Here is a 27,106-nt window from a genome sequence, read left to right as displayed (position 1 = left end):
AAAATTCCCCAGTATGTTTATTTGTGTTCTGATTAAATAGAGTAGGAAGCAACAACAATTTGTATTTATATAGCACATTTAACATAGCAGAACATTCCACAGCCCTTGACAGTAGCTTAATCAGATACAAATTTAAAACAGGGCCACAGAAGGAATTATTCGGACAGGTGGCCAAAACGTGGCTGAAGTGCTAGGGCTGGACCAGGCTACAGGTGCAATCTAACTGGTCTTAATGGCCTGGTCAGGCTGACTCAGGGCCCCTTTAAAAATGGTGGTTAGGACCTGATTGCAGGATTTCCAACCTTATTCCCATTTCCGGCAATTTTGGCGATAAGGGTGCAGCGAGCAGGTCAACCTGCGTGCAGCATTCCAACCTTGCCGGCACCATTGCAGGGGTGGGCAGTTTACATCCACCTCCCCCCCCCCCCACCCCTGGCAACATTTAGCGGAGTCAGGCTCCCTCAGTAGGAATGTGTGGTTCACGGCCTATCAGGGGAGGTGTGAACCACGGGGGATCCCCAGTCCCAACTGGGGAGTCAAAAACAAACAGTCGCCTGCTTCTGGAATTCTTTCATTAACAGGTTTTGAAGATCACACAAAAAAATGTTCAGTTTGAAGAGTTCAAGAGTAGAGTTAGAGTATTGTAAGTTAGATGTGTTTTTACTGCAGTGATTGATTATAAGGCTCTGTCCTGCAAAGGTGAGTTGACCATTTTTGATCAGCATTGTTTAAGTGCTGAGATACATCAGAGTGCTTTTCCCTTTGACTAAGTGCTCTGATGCATTCAAAACAGGAGAAAATACTGCTTGGGATCTCCAGTGGAATCATCTGAAATGTTTTGAAGGCCCAGAGTTCTTTCAAAATGAAAAAAAGAACTTTCAGCAGGTTTCACTTAGTGAAAGGAAGGTCCCAAGTAATCCTGGGCTACTTTGATTGACAGAATATCTGGAGTAATTTAAAAAAAAAATCATCTGATTTTTCAGTTTCAATTGACTCCACTATATATATATTACCCAGGGTTTGTATTATAGCTGAGTCCATAATGAATGCTTGGCTAAGTTTCAAAAGGTCCAGACCCACTAATCTTAGCAGGGGCCCCATTTTCACATTTTGTTGACAATTTTAAGAAGTTATTAAAGGATCAACTGTCTTTGACGTGGGTAGTGAAATAGATGCTTCTTTTTACAGCAGATTGACCACTTGAGGGGTTATTTTTTTGTATGAGTTTTACGAGTGAGAGGTTTTTTTTTCCCATATGGAATGTGTTTGAGTGAGATTATCAAGTAAATTCAATTATTTTAATTTTTTTAAAATCTCCATTTCAAAGAGATGGCTCCTGAGGTCTACCCATAGTGCAGACTGGATGAGTGGCTACAGAGTCTATATGGAGGCATGACGGGAGCATGGAAGGCATGGGGAGAGAATGGATGGGCATGGGGGTTAAGATGGAGCATGAAGGGGGCATGGTGAATAGAGGGGCACAGAAGGGCCATATGGTGTGGGTGGGGGTGTTGAGGGCTTGAGCGCCTGACATTCACCTTTAAAACTGGGTTAATGTATCCTGGCCATCAGCCCACCTCCATTACTGTCTCAGGACTGCATCTGGAGATGGCAGGCTTCGTTCTACCCCCGCCACCCTGGAGCAAACATAAGGTGAGCAGGGGCCATTTTAAAGGAGGCAAGTCTGCCAGATCAGGAAGTTTGCTGACTCAATCTTCCCGCCTCTTCCACTGAATCTAGCAGAATGTGTTAAATGGTTCTTCAATGAAAAGTCCATCATGATGATCTTACAGATGCACTTCCTTATAAATATCTACATAGTTATCTATGGATAAGCCAGTTAACATTTGAAAATTGGTAACTTACACCAGTCCTGACAAAAGGATGTTGAAACAAAAACCTCACTTTCTTCTCTTGTGGATGCTGCCTGACCTCCAGAATGTTTCTAGCTTTTTGTGCTTTTATTTCAGATTTCCAGCACGTGCAGTACTTTACTTTTTAGCTTGTTACTCTGGTTACACTACTTGCAATGGCTTCTTGTCCTGCTCCCACACCATTACCTCTGGTGTCCCCGAGGATCTATCCTTGGTCCCCTCCTTTTTCTCATCTCCATGCTACATCTTAGCAACATCATCACGCACGCTGACAACACTTGGCTCTGCCCCGCCACCATCCCTCTCGACATCTCCACCATTGCCAAATTATCGGACTGTTAATCTGACAACCAGTACTGGATGAGCAGAAAGTTCCTTCAATTAAATACTGGGAAGACTGAAGCCATTGTTTTTGGTCCCCATTCCAAGCTCTGTTCCTAACTACTGAATCCATCCCTCTCTCTGGCAACAGTTTGAGATTAACCCTATGTATTTGCAACCTTGATGTCACATTTGATATTGAGATGAGCTTCCAACCTCAAATTCGTGCCATCACTAAGACTGCCTATTCCCACCTATGTAAAATTGCTTGACTTTGCCCCTGACTCAGCTCATTTGCTGCTGTAACACTCATCCGAGTCTTCTTTACCTCTAGACTCAACTATTCCATTGCGCTCCTGGCTGGTGTCCCACATTCTACTCTCTGTAAACTTAAGGAAATACAAAACTCTGCTGCCTTTGTCTTAACTCGCAGCAAGTCCTGTTCCCCTATCACCCTTGTGCTTGCTGACCTACATTGGCTCCCAGTCAAGCAATATTGTGATTTTAAAACTCTCATTCTTGTTTTCAAATCCCTCCATGGCCTTATCCCTCCCTGTCTCTGTAATCTCTTCCAGCCCACAACCCTCGAAAATATACGCATTCCTCTAAATCTGGCCTCTTGTGCATTCCCGATTATAATTGCTCCACCACTGGTGGCTGTGCCTTCAGTTGTCCAGGGCCCATGCTCTAGAATGTCCTCGCCGCCTCTCAACCTTGCTTTCCTTCTTTAAGATGCTTCTTGTGTGAATATACCTTTGATGCTCTTTGGCAGCAGATTAAATATTTGGATGTAGTTCAGATCACCCAGGTATCCTAGGGCAGGGAGGTCTCACAGGGGTTTATGAGAAACAGCTGTCCATTGACAGTTCCATGTCAACTCTCTCAGATCTCCAGCTATTCCTGTACTGCAAGCTCTTGTGCAAATAGTCTCATGGAGCTTTAGGGGTCATTCTTATTCCGCATATAGTACTTCGCTACTCCAGGATTAATATCAACAGATGGAGCAAAGATTTTTTTCCTATCTTACAAGGCAGTGCAATTTAAAAGGTCAGTAAAATATGTGCAAGCTGTGTTTTAACTCTTATTATTGCCCGTTACTTTTACTGAACCTGTTCAAAGATGTAATAGCCAAAACCATGGTCTGACAGTATTTCTTCATTGGAAGACCTGTGTCATATCCAGTAAGCTAAATACGGGTAAAATGATTTCTATTTCTGTCCAGTGAAATGATACAAAATTACTGTGTGTGTTTATACAATCTCATTGACAAAATCTCTTCGAAGATACCAGGGAGGTTTTCAGCCTTGTCCTCCTGCTACTTGTGTTGTTATCATGTCTGCTTTGGTGGATCATTGTATTTATGACAGTCTCTCATCTTGGAGCACCAATACCCTGCTGCTGAGGAGTGTGCCCGTGAGAGGGTTTCTCTTTTCAACTTCCTAATTCTAAAGAAAGAACTTGCATTTAATTCACACCTTTCAAAAGCCCAGGACATCCCAAAACGCAGTACACACCCTGTGATGTGTACTCACCTGTTGTAAAGTGGGAAATGCAGTTGCGAATTTGTGCATAGCACAACCCCACAAACAGCAATGTGAAACTAGCCAGATAATCTGTTTTAAAGTGTTGGTCGAGTGATAAACATGGACTGAGACACCAAAAATAACTCCCCTGCTCCTTCGCGAACAGTGCCACGGGATCATTTAAGCCTACCCTGACAGGACAGTCAGGGCTATGTAAAAGATGATAACTCCAACAATGCAGCATTCGCTCAGTACAGCACTGGAGTATCAGTCTAGATTTTCTGCCCCCGACTGGAATCAGTAGCCTTCTTACTCAGAAGCAAGGTGCTGCCATTGAATCACGGAGAACAACTACTGCCCAAGTTGACTCCAGATTGCATGTGTATGGTGGCTCACTCACTCTACCACATAGAAATATAGAAAAAAATACTGTGTAAGCTGCGGAGGTCTGAAGAGGCTCACCCCCTATTGGGTTGTCTCTGGGGTCTAATGCTTGTTTCTTATCATCATCAAATCTCTTGGCCTAGCTTTGACCATCCTTATCGTTCCACCGTGAAAGTTTCCTCCAGCTGGTCCCAACAGCAAGTGCCATTCACTTAACACCAATTATCCACCTGCACATACTGAGATACCATGAGAAAAACTGTTAAACGGTTCAATCCAAGATTAGAAAGTAAAACAAAGAGGCTGGGTGAAATGGGTTTGGGAGGTTTTACCAACAGATCCCACTTCAAACCAATCAGGTGTGATCTGGTTTGGCTTTACTGAAGATGCAGTGGCTAAACTGTGCTGTCTGCTGCAGTTTAATTAACAGATAACATTAAGCACTGAAACAGCTTTCCTATTGCTATGTCAATGCGCTTTTACGCAACAGAATTCTTCGAGGTCATTGAAGGGGACATCTGTCAGGTAAGTCAGTCGATGGGTTATTTCCGCATGAAGCAAGTGACCACATTCTCCGGGGGAAGGACCTTTAACAGTTTTTTCCATGGAAAGGAGACTGCAGGTGGAGAGTGGAGAGAATTTTTAAGTACCACAAAGACTTCTCAAGAGTTCATTTCAGTTCATTATAGATGTGGCTACTAAGGCATTCTGCACTAAACATAATGCATTCACATTCACAAAGGACTATCACTCTATCAATGAGTGGTAGTTTCAGATATTGCCCTGCATTTAAATGCTTATTATCCAGGGTACACCCACAAGGTTCATGATCTGATCAAAAATGCAGAGGAAAATAAATTTGCTTTGAAATAACTGGCAAGCATATGAACAGAAATCTTTAATATATTTAATATTTTTGATGCTTCCCAGCTGAATTATCAGTGTTATAAGGAAAATATTGTTATTCAGAACAATATTATTATTTTACTTTGTGTTCTTCTCAAGTAGTCTCTAAACATGTAACAAAATTGGAAAATCAATTATACATATACACTTTGTAAGAGTCACTACTGTTCATTTTGCAATCCCACTGTTATTGTAAAATAGCTGCTCAACATCAGTATTTTCTGGGTCATGCTAAAATAGCATCTCTAATGTCTTAATACTTCCTTGACGTAATGACACAGAATGGTATTTTCACTCCCAATTTTAATTGCTTTAACTTCTGTGCTTAAATGTTTATTTGTTATAGAAACATAATGCACAATGTTTAACAGTAGCTTGTGGTGTTAATTTCACTTTTCAAAAATGTCCTCACAATTCACTATTTTTTTAATAAAGTTGCCGGTTATTAAATCTTAAGTATTCACAAAATACTTTTGGTTGCCCATTGTTGCCCAATGTACACAATACTCGATAGAAGAACTTATTTATGATCAAAACAAGCCAACAAAAAACAGGAAATTCCTGTTTCTCTATTACTTTTAAGTTAAATGACCATCTTTATGAAGAAGAATTTGGTATTTTGTTCACAAAATGATGATGCAATGACACAAATCTCAGTGGAATAAACATTAGCCTAGCTTTTGTGGTGCTGGTAACTTCATGGCTGTCAGCATTATCTTATTACTGGGTAAAATTACAGGAACTTCTAGCGTTCAAACATGCAGTTAAGCACTGAAATCAGAAGTTGCTGTCAGTGATACCCTTCTCCTCTAGAGGGTGAACTGATGCAGTCTTTGCCAATGGAATCTACAGAGAGTTCAATGTAATATGAGATGAGGCTAATCATTATTCTCACACTAAAAAGGCTGAAAGTGTTAGGCCTTATTCAGTCAAGGGTGACCTGAGTTTGTAATGGCGTAGTCAGTGATAATTACTGCTGAACTAGCTCTCTGACCCTGAAAAAATAATTTTACAAGTGCGGCATCTCAACCTATCAGAAGAAAATCAATGCTGTAGCTCATTCACACAATATTTATACATATGTAAAACTTATCTTTTTCTTTCATGCCTTTATCTTCATACCATGTGTATGTCCCAGTCTTTATTCTGCTTCCTGTATAATGATTTAAATGTAATTTGTAGTTACTGTTTTTTAACTTCCTGCTTTGCCATCTGTATATCTCTGTGAGATTTCTTCAATTTAATTGGTTGAAAAGCCTCCTTGCTGCTTTGTCTGCTCACAAACGGCACAGAATCCCTATTGATGGTGGCAAATTCAAACGGACACTGGATGGCTACAAGTGTTTCTTGACAAGTGTGCTGAAACTCTGTGAGTAGCTATACTTCAAGTGAATGGCAAAAGCCATCCCTTCACCATTCATAGCAAAATCCAGGCTACTGAATTACTTGCATAAGATATTATTACAAATAAAGTTGCACAGCTCTTAATTTTTCCTCCCAGGTTAAAAAATAAAGCTGGTCAAACACTATTTCAGGTACAGCGACCCTTTAAACTATTCGTTTATTTGATTTTTTATTCTTTTACGAGATGAGGATGGCACTTGTTAGGCCAGCATTTATTGTCCATCCGTAGTTGCCCTTGAGGAGTTGGTGATGTGTTGCATTTTTGAGCCACTGCAGTCCATGTGGTGTAGGTACACCCACAGCGCTGTCAGGGAGGGAATTAGGAACAGCGATGTAGTTCCAACTCAGGATGGTGAGTGGCTTGGAGGGGAACTTGCAGGTGGCGGTGTTCCCAACTATCTGTTGCTCTTGTCCTTCTAGATGCTAGAGGTCGCAGGTTTGGAAGGTGCTGTCGAAGGAGCCTTGGTGAGTTGCTGCAGTGCATCTTGTAGATGGTACACACTGCTGCCACTGTGCATTGGTGGTGGAAGGAGTGGATGTTGAAGATGGTGGACGGGGTGCCAATAAAGTGGCTGCTTTGTCCTGGATGATGTCAAGCTTCTCGAGTGTTGGAGCTCCACTCATCCAGGCAAGTGGAGAATATTTCATCACGTTCCTGACTCGTGCCTTTATAGGAGGTGGACAGGCTTTGGGGAACCAGGAGGTGAATTATTCTCTGCAGAATTCCTCTGACCTGCTCTGTAGCCACAGTATTTTTATGGCTAGTCCAGTTCAGTTTCTGGTCATTGGTACTACCCAGGATGTTGATAGTAGGGGATTTAGCAATGGTAATGCCATTGAATGTTGCCATTGAATGGTTAGATTCTCTACTGTTGGACATGGTCATTGCTGGTGCTTGTGTGGAGCAAATGTTACTTGCCACTTATCAGCCCAAGCCTGAATGTTGTCCAGGTCTTGCTGCATATGGATACAGGCTGCTTCAGTATCTGAGGAGTCACGAATGGTGCCAAACATTGTGAAATCATCAGTTAACATCCCCACTTCTGACCTTATGATGGAGGGAAGGTCATTGATGAAGCAGCTGAAGATGGCTGGGCCGAGGACGCTACCCTGAGGAACTCCTGCGGTGATGTCCTGGAACTGAGATGATTGACCTCCAACAACCACAGCCATCTTCTTTTGTGCTACATATGACTCTGACCAGTGGAGCATTTTCCCTCTGATTCTCATTCACTTCAGTTTTGCTGGGGTTTCTTGATTACATACTCGGTCAAATGCTGCCTTGATGTCAAAGGCAGTCACCTCACTTCACCTGTTAAATTCAGTTCTTTTGTCCATGTTTGAACCAAGGCTGTAATGAGGTCAGGAGCTGAGTGGCCCTGGCAGAACCCAAACTGAGCTTCAGTGAGCAGGTTATTGCTGAGTAAGTGCCGCTTGATAGCACTGTTGACCACACTTTCCACTACTTTGCTGATGATCGAGAGTAGACTGATAGGGCAGCAATTGGCCAGGTTGGATTTGTCCAGCTTTTTGTGCATAGGACGTACCTGGGCAATTTTCCACATAGCTGGATAGATGCCAGGGTTGTAGCTGTACTGGAACAGCTTGACTAAGGGCACAGCTAATTCTGAAGCACAAGTCTTCAGTATTATTGCCGGAATATTGTCAAGACCCAATGCTGGGGACCTCCGGAGGATGCCAAGATGGATCATCCACTCGCACTTCTGGCTGAAGATTGTTGCAAATGCTTCAGCCTAGTCTTTTGCACCGATGTGCTGGGCTCCCCCATCATTTAGAATGGGGATATTTGTGGAGACTCCTTCTCCTGTTCATTGGTTAATTGTCCACCGCCATTCATGACTTGATGTGGCAGGGCTGCAGAACTTAGATCTGATCTGTTGGTTGTGGCATCGCTTAGCTCTGTCTATCGCCTGCTGCTTACGCTGTTTTGCATGAAAGTAATCTGTGTTGTAACATCACCAGATTGAAAGCTCATTTTTAGGTATGCCTGGTGTTGCTCCTGGCACGCTGTCTTGCGTTCTCCATTGAACCAGGGTTGATCCCCGGGCTTGATGGTAGTGGTAGAGTGGGAGATATGCCGGGCCATGAGGTGACAGATTGTGTTCGAGTGCAATTCTGCGGCTGCTGATGGCCCACAGCACCTCATAGAAGCCCAGACTTGAGTTGATAGATCTGTTAAAATCTATCCCATTTAGCAAGGTGCCACACAACACAATGAAGAGTATCCTCAATGTGGAGACAGAACTTTGTCTCGACAAGGATGTGCAGTGGTCACTCCTATCGATACAGTCATGGACAGATGCATTTGCAGCAGGCAGACTGGTGACGATGAAGTCAAGTATGTTTTTCCTATTTGTTGGTTCCCTCACCATCTGCCACAGACCCAGTCTAGCAGTTATGTCCTTAGGACTCAACCAGCTCGGTCATTAGTAGCACTACAGAACCACTGTTGATGCCGGATATTGAAGTCCCCCACCTAAAGTACATTCAGTTCCAATGCCATGCTCAGTGCTTCCTGCAAGTAGTGTTCAACACAGAGGAGTACTGATTCAACAAGTGGGGGGGAGGAGGGGCACGACAGGTTGTAATCAGCAGGAGGTTTCTTGCCCATGTTTGACATGATGCCATGAGACTTCATGGGGTGCGGAGATGATGTTGAGGACTCCCAAGGCAACTCCCTCCCGACTGTATACCATTGTGCTGCCACATCTGCTGTGTCTGTCCTGCCGATGGGACAGGACATATCCAGGGACGGTGATGGTGGTGCCTGGGACATTATCTGTAAGGTTTGATTCTGTGAGGATGACTATGTCAGGCTGTTGCTCGACTAGTCTGAGAGACAGCTCTCCCAAATTTGGCACAAACCCCCAGATATAAGCAAGGAGGATTTTACAGGGTTGACAGGGCTCAGTTTGCTATTGTTGTTTCCGGTGCTGGGTCAATGCCGGGTGATCGGTCTGGTTTCATTCCTTTTTGTAGTCTTTGTAGCAGTTTTGATACAACCGAGTGGCTTGCTAGGTCATTTCAGGGGGCATTAAAGAGTCAACCACATTGCTGTGGGTCTGCAGTCACATGTATGCCAGACCAGGCAGATTTCCTTCCCTCAAGGGCATTAGTGAACCAGATTGGCTTTTGTGACAATGGTTTCATGCTCACTATTATTGAGACTAGCTTTTTAATTCCAGATTTATTAACTGAATTTAAATTCCACCAGTTGCTGTGATGGGATTCAAACCCATGTCCCCAGATCATTAGCCTGGGCCTCTGGATTACTCATCCGGCAACATTACCACTTTTTATGTCACATCTCCCAATCAAATAGTTGGTTGCAGTAATTTGAAGTTGCATTATAACTGAAAATAGTACATTATATGTCAACGCCTAGCAAGAAATACAAAGTTAAACCATTATTTCTGTAAGAGGAAAGTAAAGATAAATTTAGTTACTGAGTTAAAAGCATGAACCAAACTGACAGAAGTAACACATTATTACATTTGTGGCAACTTACTGTACAATTTCTCTAAACAAATTACCTGCAAATTTGACATGGAATTTGTTCTCAGGTTTCAGTATCTGAACGTAGAGGGGACACTTTGGTGCAAAGTCTTTGACAGCCCAGGCCCTCAGAATAGTTTGGTGATCCTGGATTTAAAAAAAAAATTGCAACAAAAATAAGTCTTCTTCAGTGTTATGAACAGAAGTGGAAAGATGAAATGGAGGACAATTACGACGAGCATAGCAATAACCAGTTATATATACACACACACCCCCAATCCTGTGAGGGAGTTACAACGAAATGCAGTGTTCAGGTGAATCTCACTGCTAACCTGATGCCCACTCTTTTGTTGAAGGAGTTTATTTACACAAAATTAATTGTTTCTGTTGGGGGGCTGGGGGTCTGTTACTCATTACTCTGAGATAATTTTCTATAAAAAAACCCTCAAATCTCAATTTAAACTATTGGAACCATAGCAATATATTGATAGGTAAAGTAACCAGTGAAAGGGAAGTAATGCAGGTTTTAAGTAAATACATATTCCAAATTTCCACTTGATTAACTTTGAAAAGACAGCTATCAAGAGATTAAGGAAATTTGTGTTCATGGCAAACCAAACTATATGTTCCCTTGGAAAGCCAATACGGTCATTCTTGCTTATGTTCGAACACATTTAAAACATTCAGGAATTTAAGAGTGTGACTTCTATGGAAAAGAGCTTAGGGTGGTGTTAAGGGCTGATTTCTTGTTTAGAAATAATCATATGACACCAGCATCTTCCCATCAGTACATGGTTACAATCTGGGTGAAAAAACTCACACAGGGTCACAATTCTGATGGAAATGAATAAATCTTTTCAAGATGGAGACTGGAGAAATGAGAAATGTAAAAAAAAGAAACTTTGGAAAATGCACTTTCAGTCCTGCAATGGTCAACTTGCACAATAGATCCAAATGATTTAACATTTGTCAATGCTCTAGCCGTGAACAAATCAGTATTTACTTTGGAAAACAATTTGATTTTGTGCTTTTAACATGCCACTGAGATTGGGAGACTTGCTTTGCTATTGTATTATGTTGAACGTGAGTAACACATCGATCAAACAGAAGATCATGGAACTGGATTTAAATTTATTATTTTTTGGTCTTGACACATGGATCATAAGTATTGACCCTGACTGTAAACTATTAAACCTTACAGTTCCTTGAACAGAAAGGGTTGCATACGTTTATTTGCAATTAAGTAGGTTTTTCCTGGCATGGAATTGGTCAAAGATCTATTTGACAGTGCAACGTACCTAGTTTGACAGATACCAATTCCTGCGTCTATCTTTTGGCCCTAAAGTGAACCAGGATGCGTTCCAGCAGAAAGTAGATGAGATATACAAGAGATGCAAAGGAGCAGTTGGCATATCAGATGATATCCAGATCTGTGGTGTCGATTGTTAATTCCAAAAACTGTATGTTGAGGTAAAATAAACCTGAAGCTAGCCTGTACCTTAAAACTGGTTTATTTCCAAGACAGCAAAATAAAGTCACGGTCTCTCCCAGTTCCTCCCAGACACCCAGAGTGAACTGGTTTATACACTCCTACAATGATTCCCTAATCCTTCTCCAACTGGATACAGCTGTGCTTAATTGCCAACCTAAAGCATGTATTCTATTGCAGCACCATTTCAATATTAAGATAGATGACAAAGATCATGACTACCATCTACAGGTAAGCATGGAGGGAATCACGAAAGCTGGGATCAAACTAAACAAAGACATTTGAAGGCAAAAGAATGCCAATTCTTCAGAATGGTGTACACACCTGACAGAGTCATGGTAAGTCCTGAAAATGTCACTGCCATCTTTGAATTGGAAGCTCTAAGAGACAAGGAAGAGCTGAGAAGTTTCCTTGGCTTGATCCAGTGCATGCGTTCTTTCATACCTCATATGTCAGAACACACAGCAAACCTATGAACGCTGATGAGAGATGTTGAGTACAAGGGGGTCAGAGTCACATGAGAGGGGTTTTAATAAACTCAAATAAATAGTAGACAACAGAGAGAAATTCTGCAAGCAGATGCTTCTACAAAAGAACTTGGGGCTGCCCTTCTACAAGAGGGAAAACTGATGGCATTGGCAAAACATTGGCATCAGCTCTAAATTCAGCTGAGATCAGATATGCCAGCAGAGTTTTTGACAGTCAAGTATAGATGTAAGAAATTGGGAGAAAGTTTATAGTGGAGAGTGATCATCATCTAATGAAACAGACCTACAAGAAAAATCTGTGTAGAGCACCAGCAAGACTGTAGAGGCTTCATAGTTACAAATTCACTCTGAAATACAAGCCAGGAAGAGAAATGGCACTAGCAGATGCCCTATCTCGGTTGTCGTCACAAAAGAAACGTGAGATAAAAAATGAGATCTGATGAAGAGTCATACAGACTCGAAACGTTAACTGTATTCCTCTCCGCAGATGCTGTCAAGACTTGCTGAATTTTTCCAGCTATTTTTGTTTTTGTTTCAGATTTCCAGCATCCGCAGTATTTTGCTTTAATATTATATGAGATAAAAGATCTCGGCCTAATGAATGTATCACCACCAAAACTGAATCAAATTAGAAATGGGGCCAGTAAAGAAGAAGAGGTACAGATGCCCTCTCAGCAAGTAATCCAGAAATGGCTTGATAAGATACAGCAAACACAGTCAGCGATCTGGCAGCATTGGTCAATCAGAGATGATGGGCGGAAACTTATGCCGGCGGGAGTTTATGGTCCCGCCAAGTCAATGGACTTTTGAATGGCTCACCACATTTTACCGCCCCGTTCCTGCTGCGAAGGGGCCATAAAATTCCGCCTGACGTCTTCCTTTGGCTAGGTCAGATGGCTTCCCTCTGTAATATTCGTATCCTAGACTGACTGTGGGGATGCATGTCGGCCATTTGCACCTTCTTGTCATAAAGTGGTTTCCTTCACACACATCTTTGTGTGGGACTTTAATTTGCAGACAAGTCCAGGTGACTACTGTATCTCAGTTTCTGTAAACATGTAAATAATATTAAGTGTTAACTTCACTAGTGATCTGATGCATTCTGAACATCTCTTCAATGGAATGTCCCCAAAAGGTGGTTTACATTTTAATGACTTCCAGAAACATGCCCAGATATGGTGCGGGTGTAACACATCGCCAGTACAATGTGCCAATTCATCACCAAGAGTGATGACTACCAAATCCACAAGATGGAGGCAAACATTCTATCTCCTATGCGATACTGTGTAACATGTTTTGAGAAAAGAAAACAAGCTATATGAAGACTCGTAAGGTGTACAGTTTAATTATAAAAGTCAATTGCCAATCGTCCTTAGTTTGGACATGACATATATATAAAAGAGAATGATTGGAATAGTTATATAGAGGCATTATGTTTTTTTAAAAAAAGGGATGCTGTATTGCTGCATCATTCAAAAGTTTTAGAAACTATAATATTATGCGCACGTATACATATATATCCAGAATGCCACATCACTCACTGCTATGCTACAGTCAGGGTAGAAAACAACAATGTTCTCAGTCCACCAACCACAAGGAGAACTGCAAGAAATGCATTCAATGAAGCTCCAGCATTTGAGTCTAAAAGTGTGAATATTTTGAACTTCTGGGAACCACAACGTGATCCGTTTGCTATCAGTAACTGTTGTTGTATAGGGCCAGTTAGTTCAATTGGCTAGATGGCTAGTATGTGGGTTCAGATTAATGCCACAGCGTGGGTTCGATTCCCGTTCTGGCTGAGGTAGACTCGGGACCTGCCGTCTCACCCTGCCTCTAAGGGGGAAAGATAGTGGCGAATACCACTGACAAAAGCTGCCACGAGAAATGGCTAAGGATGAAGCATCAGCAGACAATGAGCCAAGGACCTGCCTTCTGATAGAGCGTGAATGAATGAATGAATGAACTATTGTGGTACCGTGGTAAAATAGTGTAGCAGCAAAGCGGCTTTTCCTTCTGCCATCATCTGTTGTTTATTCATGTTTTTACTCTCAGTGGTTTATCTAATTATGTCAGAGCTGCAGCTGAGAAAGCCGTGTTGGGAATGTGTCCTTTCCAATTCATAGGGTGTAATCTGTCTTTTATGAAGATGGTTAAAACCAAAGGAAGTAAATGGAAGTTGATGGCATTCTTTTAAAAACACTAGGAGATTTAAATATGCATTTTAGATTATCTAAAATATGTATTTTAGATTAAAATACAACAAACTGGGTCTGAACATCTGCAATGTTTCTCATTATAATGAATTCTTAAGATCCTCTTTGTACAACAGATTCTGACTAAGAATGAATTATCAATAGCTTTTTGTTTCAGTTACTTAAGTTACGGTTCAGACTGCAACCAAATGACTGAAATGAGGTTTCATGAAACTAAAGTAAATAGGGAATAATTATTGATTGAGAGATAGAATATTTGCCCAATGCGCATCTCATGAATAAACTCAATTGGAAATTACCCTGAAACACAGAATTTGGAAACGTTGCCCTCTTCATGAATATGTATAACATAATGTGGGAATTGCTGAAAATCTGTAAACAATGTTTAGCTTTCCATCGGGAAATAAAGATGCATATATTAAACTTGAGCAGGTTCTGCTAGCTACTGTAACTCAAAATGAGAGTCTCTCATTAAATGTCGTCAGTGAGACATTTTAATTTGCCAAATTTGTTGGTAATATAAAAAGAAAACACTACTGTGTAATTTCCTGGAACTTTATGCCATAGCCAAGGTGTTCAAGAGCCATTGTGTCATTGCTTTCTGTGAAAAAGATTGCCTGTAACCAATTTCTTCCAGTTTCATGCTGAAACACCATCGTGCACAAATTTCCTCATTTGTTTGCATACAAATTTTTCTACATATGTCCGCCACAATCTTCTGCCATTCACTGACATAGCCCAACCCAGCACACGCAAATCCAGCTCAGGCATTTTCACAGATTTACACAACTAACACACTGACAAAGATTTACACCCACAAATTTAGTTGCAGCAAGGCCAGAAATTACTTGATAAATTTGCAACAGATTTCTGGCATTTGATAAGAGTTCCTATTTATGAATTTTCCTTATTGACACCTGTGCTACAATTAGCCAAAGTGCAATCAATCTCACTGCACCTGAAATTTTTCAAAAACATACTTCACCTCTAAGCGTTCATAATAACTAAACAGCTTGAAAGACCTTCCCAATGGCATAGTCCTGTTCATAGATTAAAATCTATGGAAATTTTAAATGCAAGAGGAAGTGTAGAGGCAAGAGATTCTATGAGTTAGGTGTTTTGGCATGAGGCAGCAGCTCACTCACTATTAACCCTATTGGTGCACCACAGTTGCATCGGTTTTTACATTCCAGCATTGGTCAATGAGCTCCACAGAAAATTTCAGTGCTCGTTTCCGTCAGGAAGATTGGAATTGAAAGTCAAAATTTCAATGTAATTTCTGCACTATACAATACAATTAAGGAAACTCTGTCCTTTAAATAGATTACACTATCCTTTTGGAAGACCCACAGGGAACTGATCTCTATGGATACATAATCATTTTCAGATAAAAAATTAAAGCATTAGCAAATTTAATTAGGATAACGGAGACCATTTTATCACAATTTAATCTCACAATGCTCCATTAGTTGCAATTTCCCATCTGCATAACCATTCAAATAATCAAGCAAAATCATGACAGATGAATAGTTTATGTTTCCGATTACTGTGAGCAAAGGTACCATAAATGGCCTCCTTCTGCACTGTAATAATTCTGTGATAAATTACTAAACTTTAAGCCATTTCAAAAGATAATAATATATTCTCTTCCTATACTTTTACTCTAAGCTTTAGAGAAATACTATTTTCCTTTGCCAAGTGTAGTAATTCGTCTCGTTTCAAAAGAATGTTCAATAATCAAAAACATAACCAAAGATAATAATTATCCAAGATTCTTCATTCCAGTCACAATTGAGTATGCCAACAATGATAATTTAAACCAAGCTATGCTAATATAATCAAATTTATGCATTGTTTTTTATTAGCCTGAAAGTAAGTAGTTTGGAATGTGATTTTCAAGTAATAATTCAATAAGAGTCTGAATCGATTTAAAGGACAAGTTGTCAGATTGCATTTGTTGTGAGAGTGGTCTGGAATAGTATTATAGAAGCTGGTTGGTGGGTGGAAGGTAGGGAGATGGTGGCAGGTAGGAAACACAACTGCTCCTCGTGGTTTCAAATCTAGATGTGCAAAAAAAACTTAAGAGGGTCACATGTAGAGCATGTAATGGTGATCCAAACAGGCTTGGTGCCTGTGTCATCATGTTCCTAAAAAGGGATCTTGAAACAGCAATTCAGATCCTCATTTACGTATCCAAGGGGCGTAGGCAAGCACCACGAATACTTAAGAAGCAATATTTGTCGATATGGCAGTGTCTGTCCCCCCCAGCTGCAGACTGGGTGTGGGACTTTGGGCTCCGAAATTGGCCCTTGCAGCCCTGTCTTTATGCAGAAACCTGCCACAAGGACCAATTTCCCTCCTAGATGTTTCCTTATATTCTGATAAGGTTTAGAACTTGTAAATTGTAATCCCTTGGCTATGGGTATGCAAAAAAACATTTCCTCTGTTGGAAAATAATGGCAAAAGAGCCATGCTTAACAACACAAGCACTGGGCTAACAGTCGAGGAACAAAGAACTTTGGAAGTCATGTTTCCCAAATGTGTTTTGTTCATGTAAAAGCACCATAAAATTCATATATGTAATGTCAATACAGATCTCTCATTTTTAACCGATATTCTGCTAACCACAGCCTGAAGTTAAGTTTGTGCTCAATTTGAAATACGGAAAGACCCTATTTTAGCTGGGCCGTTGAAGGAGTTGACAAAGATAGGAGGGGCATTTCTCAAAGGGGGGCATGGAACATTAGAAGGGGAGTCTTCACGGGCTGGTCTTGTGGAATTCCTTTTAGATAATTTCAGAATACTATTGTTGAATGCACAGGATCCATCTGTTCTCTCAGTTGAGAAATGGTACATGCTGGGGGTTGACACTTAAGATGTATAAATAAACAGCTATAAAGTTGGAGAAAAATGCTCAAACTCCAAATCTAATTTATGAAAAGTGATTTATGTTTTTCATCAGAATTGTTGAACCGTTCATAAAACAGTACATCTTTTCCTGTTTGACAGAATAGTGGAAAATGTCTTGAACAGCAGTGTGTTTTTACCAGTCTGGATTGTAATACGTATTTACTGTTGCATTATTTTTGTGCCTTCTAAACTACATAGAAACATTGGACTGGATTTAGCGGGTGCCGTGGCCCCCAACCCATCCCACCCAAAAGATTGGGGGTGAGGGGGTGAAGTAGGGGCCCACCCTTGCTCCCAATGGCTGTCCTGCAGCCATTTAACACTGCGAGCACGTTAAGCAGCTGGCCGTGGGGATTCTGCCCCTATCTGGAAAGGAAGTCCCACCTCAGAGAGCTGCCGGCCAATCAGATAGCTGGAAGCTCTCTAGTCCCAGCAGCATCACGTGGCAGCACAGCACTCATTGGATTTTTCTTGCCCCCAGCCTTCAAACATGTTAGCAGGGGAGTAAAATCCAGCCCATCTAAGGTTTCTGGCACCGAATGCGATGCATTAGTCCATTATTTCCTTGCTAGCTGAAATCAAGTCACCCAGTCTAATCCCGCCTTCCAACTCTTGGCCCAGAGCCCTGTAGTTTATAGCGCGTCAAGTGCATATCCAAGATTTTTGTTAAAGCATTGAACATTTCTGCCTCTACCATCCTTTTAGGCAGTGAGTTCTAGATCCACACCACCCTCTGGGTGCAAAAGAATTATTCTCAAATATCATCCACCAATTACTTAAAATTTTTGACCCCCTGGTTATTGACCTCTCTGCTTATGGAAATAGGTCCTTCCCATATGGCGTCCATTCTATCTAGGTCTCTCGTAATTTTAAACATTTCAATTAAATCTCCACTCCACCTGCTCTGTTCCAAAGAAAACTACCCCAGCCTATCCATGCTTGCCTCATAGCTAAATGTTTCCATTCCTGACAACATCCTTGTAAATCTCCTCTGTACTTTCTCAAGCGTGGTGACCAGAACTGCACACAATACTGTGGCGGGGTCTAACTAGTGTTTCTCACAGTTCTCACATAACCTTCAAGCTCTTATACTCTATGATACGGGGTCATCGACTGTACCTTATTTTAAGGGATTGCCCCTTCTTTTGACTGTTTGTCCCGCGTCCCTCAAGGGACGACTGTTGTCCCTTATTTCTAGGGCAGCCTGTGAAAGACTGCACCTGGCACTCTTCTCTTGCCTTTGTCTTCATTTTTTTTTTCCTGCGAGCACGTTGGCCATCAGCCCCTCACCCCCTGCTCTCATAGTCACCACCCCACCCCTAGTTGCAGAGTTGAAGTGTCCCTTATTTTATTTCATAAGAATTGGTCACCTTGCCTCTATGCCTCGGCCGATAAACGAAAGTATCCAGTATGCCTCCTTAGCCACCTTATTTTTTTAAATTCATTCGCGGGATGTGGGTTTCGCTGGCTGGGCCAGCATTTATTGCCCATCCCTAGTTACCCATGAGAAGGTGGTGGTGAGCTGCCTTCTTGAACCGCTGCAGTCCTTGTGGTGTAGGTACACCCACAGTGCTGCTATCTATCTGTCCTGCTCCCTTCAGGGATGTGTGGACATGAACTCCAAGGTCCCTCAGTTCTGTTACATTCTCAGTATCCTAACATTTATTGTGTAATCCCTTGCCTTGTTTGCCCTCCCCAAATGCAGTACCTCACATTTTTGTGGATTGAATTAAATTTGCCACCTTTCTGCTCACCTGACCAGTCCATTGATATCTTTCTACATTTTACAGTTTCGTTGCTCATTAACAAACACTTGGCCCATTTTCATATGAGCTGCATACTTCTCAATCATGCCCCCTACATTTAATTCTGAATCATTAATATATACGCCAGAAACAGAAAGAGGGACCCCACTGGAATCAGCATTCCGTTCACAAAAATACATCAACCATTTTCCTTTGCTTCCTGCCACTGAGCCAATTTTGGATCGAGCATAATAAAAACAGAAAATGCTGGAAAAACTCTGAAGAAGAGTCATGTGGACTCGAAATGTTAACTCAGTTTCTCTCTCCACAGATGCTGTCAGACCTGCTGAGTTTTTCCAGCATTTTTTTCTGTTTTTTATTTCAGATTTCCCGCGTCCACAGTATTTTGCTTTTATCTTTGGATCGAGCATTTTCCCTTGGATCCCACAAGCTTTTAATCTTCTGACCAGTCCGCAAATGTGACATTGTCAAAAACCTGCCTAAATTACAATGGGCAAAGATGGTTAATCTAATAACAGCATGGAGGAAAGGTCATCTGGCCCATCAGGTTTGGTCCACCTGATAAGTCTAAATTAATTTCACATTCATCCATCCCTCCTTTCTTTTTGTAAAATGCATGATAAATTTCAATTCTGTATAAATACAACTTACAGCAGCTGTCCTGTCAACTTCATATCGACTGCTAAGGATAAAACAGGCTTCAGCATCATCCATTCTGAATCAGTCACCCGTTGTAGAGGAAGCCAGCATTTAAGGGAATGGGTTGTAGATTGAAAGAGAGAGAAATATTTCAGAATCATTAATATAATCACTGGTATGTTTGCAAATTACACTGATGACAAAAATGCAGGAAGACTTCAAATGCAAACTACAAACACCAACATAAACATTGCTCTAGTTGTCCAAATATTTCATTAATGCCAATTTCAACTAGTGTGTGAAAATAACAGAGTTAAGAGTGTATACTTGAGAATTGTATATAATACTACCGGGTCTCCAGTGGTCTTGCTCGTGGTGGGTTAGTGGATACGTAATTCTGTAACGTGGAGTTTTTTTGCGTGTTGACAGCAACTTCCCCCCCCCCCCCACCCTTCTTGGCAAAGCCCCTCCTCGCTCCCTGATCATTTCTGATCAACAAAATTTCACCTCACTCTCTCTTTTCAGCTGGGTTTTCTACCCTGAGCAGTTGTCTAGTTCTACTCTCCTGACAGAGGATTTCACCCTCTATCTTCTTACTCCACTCGACAAGGTGGGCCAAATCTTCTGGCCTCCGGATCGTCAGAAACCGGATGCACAAGTGAAGGTGCACGTCAGGACTCTGTGGAAGTCCTGATGTGTGGACCTACGTAGGAACTGCCCAGGAAGTTTAAGCTTCCAATGGATAATTTCCCTGCTCCCCGGGACCCTCTGTGAACGTCTCTGGCTCTGAGGTAGATTTGGAAACTCTGGACAGTTCCGTGATACTTACCTGAATAGTTACCCAGAAAATGTTGGACAGATTAAAACCTAGTCTAACACCTGGGTAGCTAAACAACTGACCCCCACGTCACCTCCAACCTCCCCCTCTGACTCCCCAACCACCCAACTACCCCCCTACATTGACTCCGGACCGCGATGAAGTCGCAATTTCTGGTCAAACATGGGCAAGGAAACTTCTTACTGATTTCCACTTAATGCCGTCCCTCAACTGATGTACTCCAGCTGAGGCTCTTCAATGTCTATCACCAAGAGTGGCTCGGTAATATCACTACTGATCAAGCTGGCCCAGTCCTGAAGAATATATCGGCCAGATTCGGCTTGCCACACATGGTGAGAGAATCAATACAAGGTTGGGGTGGGGGGGGCTGACTTTGCCTCATCCTCATCAATCAGTCTTGGTCAGAGTGACCACTGCACTGCCTTTGCGGAGAGGAAGTCCCACTGGTGGTAGTTTGGTGGCGTGTGCAACCACCATGCTACCATCTGATAGATTCAGATCAGATCTAGCAGCAAAAAAATGGACATCCATGAGGCACTGTGGGCCATCAGCAGCAGCAGAACAATATTCGACCACAATCTGTAGCCTCATGCTCTAGAATAACCCTCACTGTACCATTACTATCTAGCCAAAGAACCAACCCTGGTTCAATGTGGAGTGTAGGAGAGCATGCCAGGAGCAGCACCAAACATACATAAATATGAGTTAGCAACCTGGTGAAGCTACAACATAGGACTGCAAGCATGCTGGATAGCCAAGCAGTATGCTATGGGCAGAACTAATCGATCCCACAAACAATGGACCAAATAAAAGCTCTGCAGTCCTGTAATGATTGGTGGTGGACAATTAAACAATTAACAGGAGGAGGCTCAACATCCAGATCCTGAATAGTGGGGAAGACCAGCACATCAGTGTAAAAAGACGAGGCTGAAGCATTTGCAACCATCTTCAGTTAGAAGTGCCAAGTGAACGATCTGATTTGGCCTCCTCCTGAGGTCACCAGCATCACAGATGAAAGTCTTCAGCCAATTCAATTCACTTCATATGACATCAAGAAATGGCTGACCACCCTGCAAAGTCCAATGGCATTGCCAACATCCTAGTAGTGGTAGTAGTGAAGATTTGTGCTCCAGAACTAGGTGCATCCCTGACCAGCTGTTCCAATGCAGTTACAACATTGACATTTATCTGACAATGTGAAAATTGCCCAGGTACTTGCTGTCTGCAAAAATCAGGGAAAATCTAACCTGGCCAACTTCCACCTCGTCAGTCTACTTTCAATTATCAGTAAAGTGATGGAAGGTGTTGTAACGGTGCTATCAAGCAGAATTTACTCAGCAATAATCTGCTCATCAATGCTCAGTTTTGGTTCTGGCAGGGCCATTCACCTCCAACCAGATTGCAGCCTCGGTCCATAGAAGGTGTTAACGGTGCTATCAAGCAACATTTACTCAACAATAACCTGCTCATCAATCCTCAGTTTGGGTTCTGGCAGGGTTATTCACCTTCAAACCTCATTACAGCCTTGGTCCAAATATGGACAAAAGAGCTGAACTCAAGAGGTGAGCTGAGAGTGACTGACATCAAGGCAGCGTTTAATTGAGTGTGGAATCAAGGAGCCCTGGCAAAACTGAAACCAATAGGAATCAAGAGGGAAACCTACCACTTTCTGCAATCGTACCAAACACAAAAAAGATGGTTGTGGTGTTGGAGGCCAATCATCTCAGTCCCTTCACTGCAGGAGTTCAGGGCATGTGTCCTTTGTTAAACTATTTCAGCTGCTTCATCAATGACCGCTCAATCATAAGGTCAGAAGTGGGGATGTTTGCTCATGATTGCAGTGTTATTCCCATTCATAACTCATTAAATAATGAATAACCTGCTTGCAGCAAGACCTGGACAGCATTCAGGCTTGGGCTAATAAATGATAAGCAAAATTTGTCATGCAAGTGCCAGGCAATGATCATCTGCAACAAGAGAGAACCTCAGCATCTCCCCTTGACATTCAATGCCATTATCATTGCTGAATCCCTCCGATCAACAGGCCTGGGGGTTACCATTGGCCAGAAACTTAGCTGGACCAGCCACATAAATACTGTGGCTACAAGAGCAGGTCAGAAGCTGGGAATTCAGCAGTGTGCAACTCACTTCCTGACTTCCCAAAGTCTGTTCACCATCTATAAAGAACAAGTCAGGAGTGTGATAGAACACTCTCCATCTAACTGCATAAATGTAGCTTAAGAAACTCAACACCATCTAGGACAAAGCAACCTGCTTGAAGGCACTCCATCCACCACCTTAAACATTCATTCCCTCCACCACCGGCGCACCATGGCAACAACATGTATCATATACAAGATGTAGCGCAGCAACTCACCAATGCTCCTTCGACAGCACCTTCCAAATTTACGACCTGTACCAACTAGAAGAACAAGGGCAGCAGACACATGAGAATAGCACCATCAGCAAATTCCCCTCCAAGTCACACATCACCCTGATTTGCTGTACCTTCAATGCTGCTGGATCAAAATCCGAGAACACTATTCCTAACAGCACTGTAGGTGTACCTACGCCAGACGGACTGCAGCAGTTCAATAAGGTGGCTCACCTACACCAATTGAAGGGATCCTCAGGATCAAATTGAATTGAAAGAAGAAAATTGAACAGAATTGAAAGAAGAAAAAATGAAAGTGTTGCAATGATTGTTTGGCGTTTAGTGAAACTGCAACTGCAGCGCTGTGCACAGTTTTGGTCTCCTTGCCTAAGGAAAGATACTTAACTTGGAGGTGCAACAACAATTGATTGATTTCTAAAATGAGAAGGCTGTCATATGAGGGTGATTGAGTACATTGGGCCTATGTTCTCTGGACTTCAGAAGAATGAGAGATGATCTCATTGAAATATAGAAGATTCTTAGATGGCTTCTTCTTAAATTTGTTCATGGGATGCGAACGTCGATGGTAAGGCCAGAATTTGTTGCCATCCCTAACTGCCCTTGAGAAGATGATGATCAGCCACTTGACAAAACAGATGCTAAGAGGTTTTTTTCCCCCTGGTTGGAAATTCCAGAATGAGAGGTCAGAGTCTCATGTTAAACATGGGACTTTTGGAGCTTAGATTTGAAGAAATGTTTTCACTCAGAGGGTTGTGAATCTTTGAATTGGGTGTGGGTGCTCAACCAATGAGTATATTCCAGGCAGAGATCAATAGATCTCTGGGAAACAAGAGGATATGGGAAAGGGCAGGAAAGTGGAGCTGATTTACGAGTGCAGTCATGATCTTATTGAATGGCGATACAGGAGTAAGCCATATAGCTTCAAGGAGCTGTATGGCCTACTCCTGCTCCTATTTATGTTTGTATTATCATGACAGTAGATCATAGCTCAAGTTACTTAAAGGCATATTGAACTTTTTGAGGAGGACATGTGTTTTTTTAAAAAAGACATACAAGCAAAAGCTGGCTGAGACTGTAAATTAACCACTTTCTGGGAAATTTCTATGTGGATTATACTTGACCGACAAGTCCAGAGAGCTTATAGAATGTCACACCTAAAAGGTGTCAAGGCCTACTTCTGACAGAGGCACTTGAAATGCAAGAGACTGAACTTTAATCTCCGGTGGTTGCAGAGACAACAGAGACTGGTTACCATCTCAGCGGAAACCATCTCCTGTTGAATTGTATCCCAGAATGTGGACATGATCTGAGTTGAAAGAAAGCAGATTCTGGGCGAAGGACATGATTGTTTTCCCTTCCAGGAATACACAAGAAAAGGGGTTAAAAAGCCAACTGCAAACCTGATCTGGGTGTTTTAGTATTCTAGTTCTGGTATGCTAGTGTGTGCTGTGAAGGCCACAACAGAAGAACAGCAGCTAGGCATCCCTGCCACATGCAGGTAAAAGTCTTCTCTCTCTCTCTGTGGCTGGAGGCAAGTCAGCAAAGCCACAGTCAAAAAAGGAAACAGGACAACTCCTTCAGCTAACTTGTAGAACCAAGTGTCTCCAAACCAAATGCTCAACTGCCAAAGTCAGCTCTACTGGAATCACCCAAATTAACAGCCGCAACACTTTGCCATCTACTCCTCACAGACAAGCCAAATACTAATTCGTATATCTTTTGCAACTTTTACTTTTTTGGACTCAACTTCTCATTTCTCATCTGTGTGTATGTGTGTTGCATTTTATTATTTTTTTTTATCAGGTTTAAGTAACTAATAAACTCGCTCTTTCTTTGACTCAAGAAAGTCTGGTTAAACTGGCTCCTTCTAAAACATAAATACATTTGAACTGTGAATAGGTATCCATGATGGAGGGGATCCCTTTTAAATTACACCTTGTTGCCACCAACCGAGGGTGTTGAATAAAGAAGGGAAGCCAGCTCATTCCTCCTCACCTGGGAGCATAACAAAATGGGGTCCCATTCAGGAAGTTAACAATTTGGGCTATCTCGTCTGGGAAGATAACTAATTGGGGGACCTTGCTCGGGGACCGGTCGTAACAGTATGCCTTCATTAATTATACAGCAGATGACATATTTCACAGCTTTCAATCAAGCATCCAACCATACAGCCATGGCTGCAATAGGTCCTACTTTGTCAAATCTATTGCAGGAGTTATTTTCCCACAGCAAAGGCTATGGACCCTGACAACATTCTGGCAATAGCATTGAAGACTTGTCCTCTAGAACTAGCCATGACCTGAGCCAAGCTGTTCCAGTACAACTACAACACTGGCATCTACATGGCAATGTGGAAAATTGCCCAGGTATGTCTTGCCTACAAAGCAAGACAGGTCCAAACCGATCAACTACCACCCCATCAGACTACTCTCAATCAGCAGCAAAGTAATGGATGGGGTCATCAACAATGCTATCAAGTAGCACTTACTCAGTAATAAGCAGCTCACTGATGCTCAATTTGGGTTCCACCAGGGCCACTCAGCTCCTAACCTCATTAAAGCCTTAGTCCAAACATGTACAAAAGAGCTGAACTCAATAGGTGAGTTAGGGTGACTACGTTTGACATCAAGGCAGCATTTGACCGAGTGTGGAATCAAGAAGTCCTAGCAAAACTGGAGTCAATGGGAATCAGAGGGAAAACTCTTCACCTGTTTCATCAATGACCTTCCCTCCATCATAAGGTCAGAAGTGGGGATATTAGCTGATGATTGCACAATGTTCAGCACCATTCACGACTCCTCAGACACTGAAACAGCCCATGCCCACATGCAGAAAGACCTAGAATTGCACAGGCTTGAGCTGATAAATGGCAAGTAAGATTTGCACCACACAAGTGCCAGGCAATGACCATCTCCAACAACAGAGCATGCAACCATAACCCTGTACATTGAATGGCATTATATTGTTGAATCCACCACTATCAACATCCTGCGGTTACCACTGACCAGAAATTGAACTGGACCAGCCATATAAGAGCAGGTCAGAAGCTTGGAATTCTGCAGGGAGTAACTCACCTCCGGCCTCCCCAAATCCTGTCCACCATGTACAAGGCACAAGACAACAATGAAATGGAATACTCTCCACTTGCCTGGATGAGGGCAGCTCTAACAAATTCAAAAATCTCGACATCATCCAGTGCAAAGCAGCCCGCTTGATTGGCACAACATCCACCACCTTCAACATCCACTCCCTCCACCACCAATGCACAGTACCACGCAATGTACCATCTACAAGATGCACTGCAGGAACTCACCAAGGCTCCTTTGACAGCACCCTCCAAACCTGTGATCTCTACACCTAGAAGGACAAGGGCAGCTGATGCTTGGGGGGGGAGGGGGTGGCATAGTGGTATTGTCACTGGACTGGTATTCCAGAATCCCAGGGTAATGCTCTGGGGACCTGGGTTTAAATCCCACCACATGGTGGTTACATTTGAATTCAATAAAAATCTGGAATTAAAAGTCCGATAATGACCATGAAATCATTGTTGATTGTTGTAAAAACCCATCTGGTTCACTCATGTCCTTTAGGGAAGGAAATCTGCATCTGGCCTACATGTGACTCCAGACCCACAGCAATGTGGTTAACTCTTAAAATGCCCTCTAAACAAGAGAAATTAGGGATGGGCAATAAATGCTAGCCTAGCCAGTGATGCCCACATCCCATGAATAAATAAATTAAAAAATAAAAAAACACCTGTAAGTTCCCCTCCAAGCCATGCACCATCCTGATTTGGAAATATATCGCTGTTCCTTTGCTATCGCTGGGTCAAAATCCTGGAACTCCCAGAACTCCCTCCCTAACAGCAGCTACACCACAAGGACTGCAGCAGTTCAAAAAGATGGCTTGCCACCACCTTCTCCAGTGCAATTAGTGATGGGCGATAATAGCTGGCCAACAACTCCCACATCCCATGAAATAATAAAAGCAATACTCCCCAATACTGTCAGGATGCCTTGCCTTATGGAAAAGCATAACAAGATTTGGTGCATAATATTCTATCTAAAGTATAGTTCTGAAATTAAAAAGTCCTCCCAATTTCTATTAGTAGTTTATCTAGGCTACTCTTTGAAATCTGTGCTTCAGATAAGAAAACAGGGTATAATTATTCATGTATAAAAATTCCAGCTAGCACTTCAAAACAATTCACAAAGTTTCTATAGGTTAGCTACTTTCAGTTCAGATAAGGTATGTTTAAGAACGGAAAACTCAGATGCTGCCAAAAATAAACTGAACAAAAAAGATTCAACAGAACCCCACATATTGACATTCAGATGCAAGGCTGGGAAGTAGGCTGCTGTCTCTCGCAGCTTTCTGACTCTAATAGCATCCATTGGATCAGCCTTGCCATTATTCAGCAGATTAACAGATCCAGGGCCC

General features: G+C 42.1%; 1 protein-coding gene across 2 annotated transcripts in view; it reads right to left on the bottom strand.

Moving 5' to 3' along the window:
* The window catches only part of LOC144692649 (potassium channel subfamily T member 2), a 794,243-nt gene that overhangs the window by 358,814 nt on the left and 408,323 nt on the right, over positions 1-27,106 (bottom strand). For both annotated transcript variants that reach the window (XM_078561726.1, XM_078561725.1), the window contains 2 exons: positions 19,446-19,509; positions 9,967-10,075 (listed from right to left, as the gene is read on the bottom strand). In XM_078561726.1, the coding sequence (XP_078417852.1) occupies positions 9,967-10,075; positions 19,446-19,509 (173 nt within the window). The remainder of the gene's footprint in view (positions 1-9,966; positions 10,076-19,445; positions 19,510-27,106) is intronic.

The sequence above is a fragment of the Cetorhinus maximus genome, chromosome 17, assembly GCF_964194155.1.
Source record: "Cetorhinus maximus chromosome 17, sCetMax3.hap1.1, whole genome shotgun sequence".
Lineage (NCBI taxonomy): Eukaryota > Metazoa > Chordata > Chondrichthyes > Lamniformes > Cetorhinidae > Cetorhinus > Cetorhinus maximus.
Note: the sequence above shows the minus strand (reverse complement) of the source record. Positions and strands in the feature narration are given on the sequence as shown.